Source organism: Pezoporus occidentalis, unplaced genomic scaffold (assembly GCF_034315485.1).
Source record: "Pezoporus occidentalis ecotype Australia unplaced genomic scaffold, CSIRO_AGI_Poc_V1 ctg37, whole genome shotgun sequence".
Lineage (NCBI taxonomy): Eukaryota > Metazoa > Chordata > Aves > Psittaciformes > Psittacidae > Pezoporus > Pezoporus occidentalis.
The window spans coordinates 2,762,415-2,764,845 of NW_026915691.1; the positions used below are offsets into that span (position 1 = coordinate 2,762,415).

A 2,431-nucleotide genomic window follows, 5' to 3' on the forward strand; every position below is an offset into this window, starting at 1 on the left:
GTGTGTCCTCATTTAGTACCTGCAAGAGTGTAAGTAAGCTCCACAAAACATCAGGGAGACGAGGCAGTCTTGTGTGCCTTCTTCAGGAGGTGAAGAAAACCAGTCATTCCTTTTTGGGACAGTAATTAGAGTGTTGTGGATTCTGCTGAATTGGGGCTGATACTGTTCTGGGGATTGGAGGAAGGGAACTGCTAGGGATTGGCCTCTTTTAGGAAGAATGTCCTTGAGTGCTGGGATGTTCATGTATGTGAGGCTGAATGCTTCCCTCATTTCAGAGGGAAGAATTCTCTAAGTTTTCTCTGTACTTACAGTATGGTTGTAAAGGGGACGTGTCTAAGCACCTCCCAGTGTGGTGTTTAGGGCATGAAATTTGTGTTCTGTGTGACTAGACTGACTTCATTCTAGAAATACAAAACACTAAATGCTGGCCAAACCAGCATTTGTAGTACTAAATCATTCACATTTATCTTTTTCGTGTATGCTTAAACTGAGTCTTTGGAGCTCGCAATACTGTCAGGGCTCCTTCCCTCGCCCTGTACCTGATCTTTTGGGCAAATAGGTACGTGTCACAGGGTGAAAAAACTGTGGAAAGGACTGCGGGAGGGTCCGTGCTTCCTATCTACTAACCTTTCGTTGACAAGAAGAAACAGTGAAAGTCTGCTCCCCTTCCATTGCTTGTGCCTTGTATTTTCCATTCAGCTGAAAGGGAAGAAAGGGAGCACAGTTCCAGAGAAGAAATGATGTTACAGAGGAAGCTGGAAGTTGAACTCCGACACATCCAACAGCAGATGCAGTACTACTTCAGCAGGAAGCAAGAACTCAAGTATGTTGCAAAGCCCCTTTATTTATCCAGCCTTGCTTTATGTTCTTAACTTGATATTACACTTTCTGTATGTATCTACTTTTAAACTGCCCAGTCTGTTCACAGCAGAAGTGTGAATGAAACAGGAAAGTTCCAGAGGTTTTGATTTTCTAAGAGTTCACTCCAGGTAGGAGAGAGTACATGTGCCACTTCTTTTGTAGTCAGCAAGTGGCTTAATTATACCTTTGGCAGCTGTTAGTGAAAGCATGACAGAGGTACAGGGTGTAATCTGAAGGTGGTACAAATGAACTTGGCAGAGTGAATTTGAGCTTTTAGCTCTTTTAGCATGAGGACTTAGCTTTTCCAAGTGTATGGTTGGTGTTTGACAATTTCTCTACTAGAACACATTTACAAAAATGCTTATAAGAAAATGGGGCTGTCGGGAAAGGGAAAGGTCAGGAACAAGCAGCAGGGAACGTAAACAATTTTCAGACAGGTTTCTCTGCATTCCAGCATCTCTTTTTTAAGACTTTTACCATTCACTGGTTTGAGACAAGAAATTGGGTCTTATTGCAAGTATCAATCACAAGTGTAAGCTGGTTTAGACTGCTGAGCTTCTAACTGGCATAAGAATCCTTTAATCCATTTTATCAGGTCCTGTGAGCAGCAGGCAGATATTCTACAGCAGTGGCTAGAAACCAGCACACAACCAGAGGACCAAGGTGGTGTACAAGATATTCAGGAAGAATTGAATCAGGTCTGTAAAAAGCAAATTAAGCTTACTTAAGTGACAATCACTAGGCTATGCACTTAGCCTAAAGGCTGATGGCAGTTGTGAGCAATTTTGTAGTAACCTGTTATCATGCCAAGAGAATTAAGACTTGTAATGAGAAATGGACTGAAAAGCACAACAGGCTGCTGTGTAGATGCATCTTATTTGTTCAGAAATGTAACTCCAGCTCCAATAGCCCTTCCTAAGGCTGTTTCCAAGCTCCATAGCAGGCCTTAATAGATTCAGTGTTTTTGACCTGAGATTTCTCAGGACAGTGTAACTACACTACAGTGACTGTATCTGCATTGCTGTCAGTGCCCAGGTTTTAATACAGCCATATGGGTACTTAACTGTTAGCTCTTAAGCTAGACAGTACTTGGCTGTTCCTGAGTGACACTATCCTGTCACTTAATGGTTCTTAAGTGGGCAGCTGGAGTTTACTCACTCTTCCTCTGTCAGAAAGGCTAAATGCTGTCTTGCTGTAACAGCTTATGCGGTTCTCTTCACTTTCAGCTGCAGGTGAGGATCAACGCTCTCACCAAAGCACAACAGAAAGAGAGGTATCATGTGCAGAGCCTGGTTGCCCGCCTGCATGAAATCCAGACTGCTCTCAACACATAATGCACCTGAACCAATATTCCAACTCATGGGTAGGATTCTTTGCTCTTTTCATAGCAGGGGAGGATGGGAACGTGTACATTCTCTTAGACTATGTATGGCAATTTTATTTGATAAATTAAATCTTTTTGCTCGCTTTGGTTTGTTCCTACAAGTGGTTAAAAACCACACAGGAGCTGTATATACCTCATGCTGCACTCACAATACCTGGTTTAGGTTACCCTGACATTTCACAAAGA

General features: G+C 42.5%; 1 protein-coding gene across 1 annotated transcript in view; it reads left to right on the forward strand.

The window, feature by feature from the left end:
• The window catches only part of SFI1 (SFI1 centrin binding protein), a 28,479-nt gene extending 26,150 nt beyond the window's left edge, over positions 1 to 2,329 (forward strand). Inside the window, exons 28-30 of the mRNA XM_062631280.1 lie at positions 700 to 823; positions 1,457 to 1,559; positions 2,088 to 2,329. Coding sequence (XP_062487264.1) covers positions 700 to 823; positions 1,457 to 1,559; positions 2,088 to 2,195 — 335 coding nt within the window. The 3' untranslated portion in view covers positions 2,196 to 2,329. The remainder of the gene's footprint in view (positions 1 to 699; positions 824 to 1,456; positions 1,560 to 2,087) is intronic.
• The last annotated feature ends 102 nt before the right edge of the window (positions 2,330 to 2,431 follow it).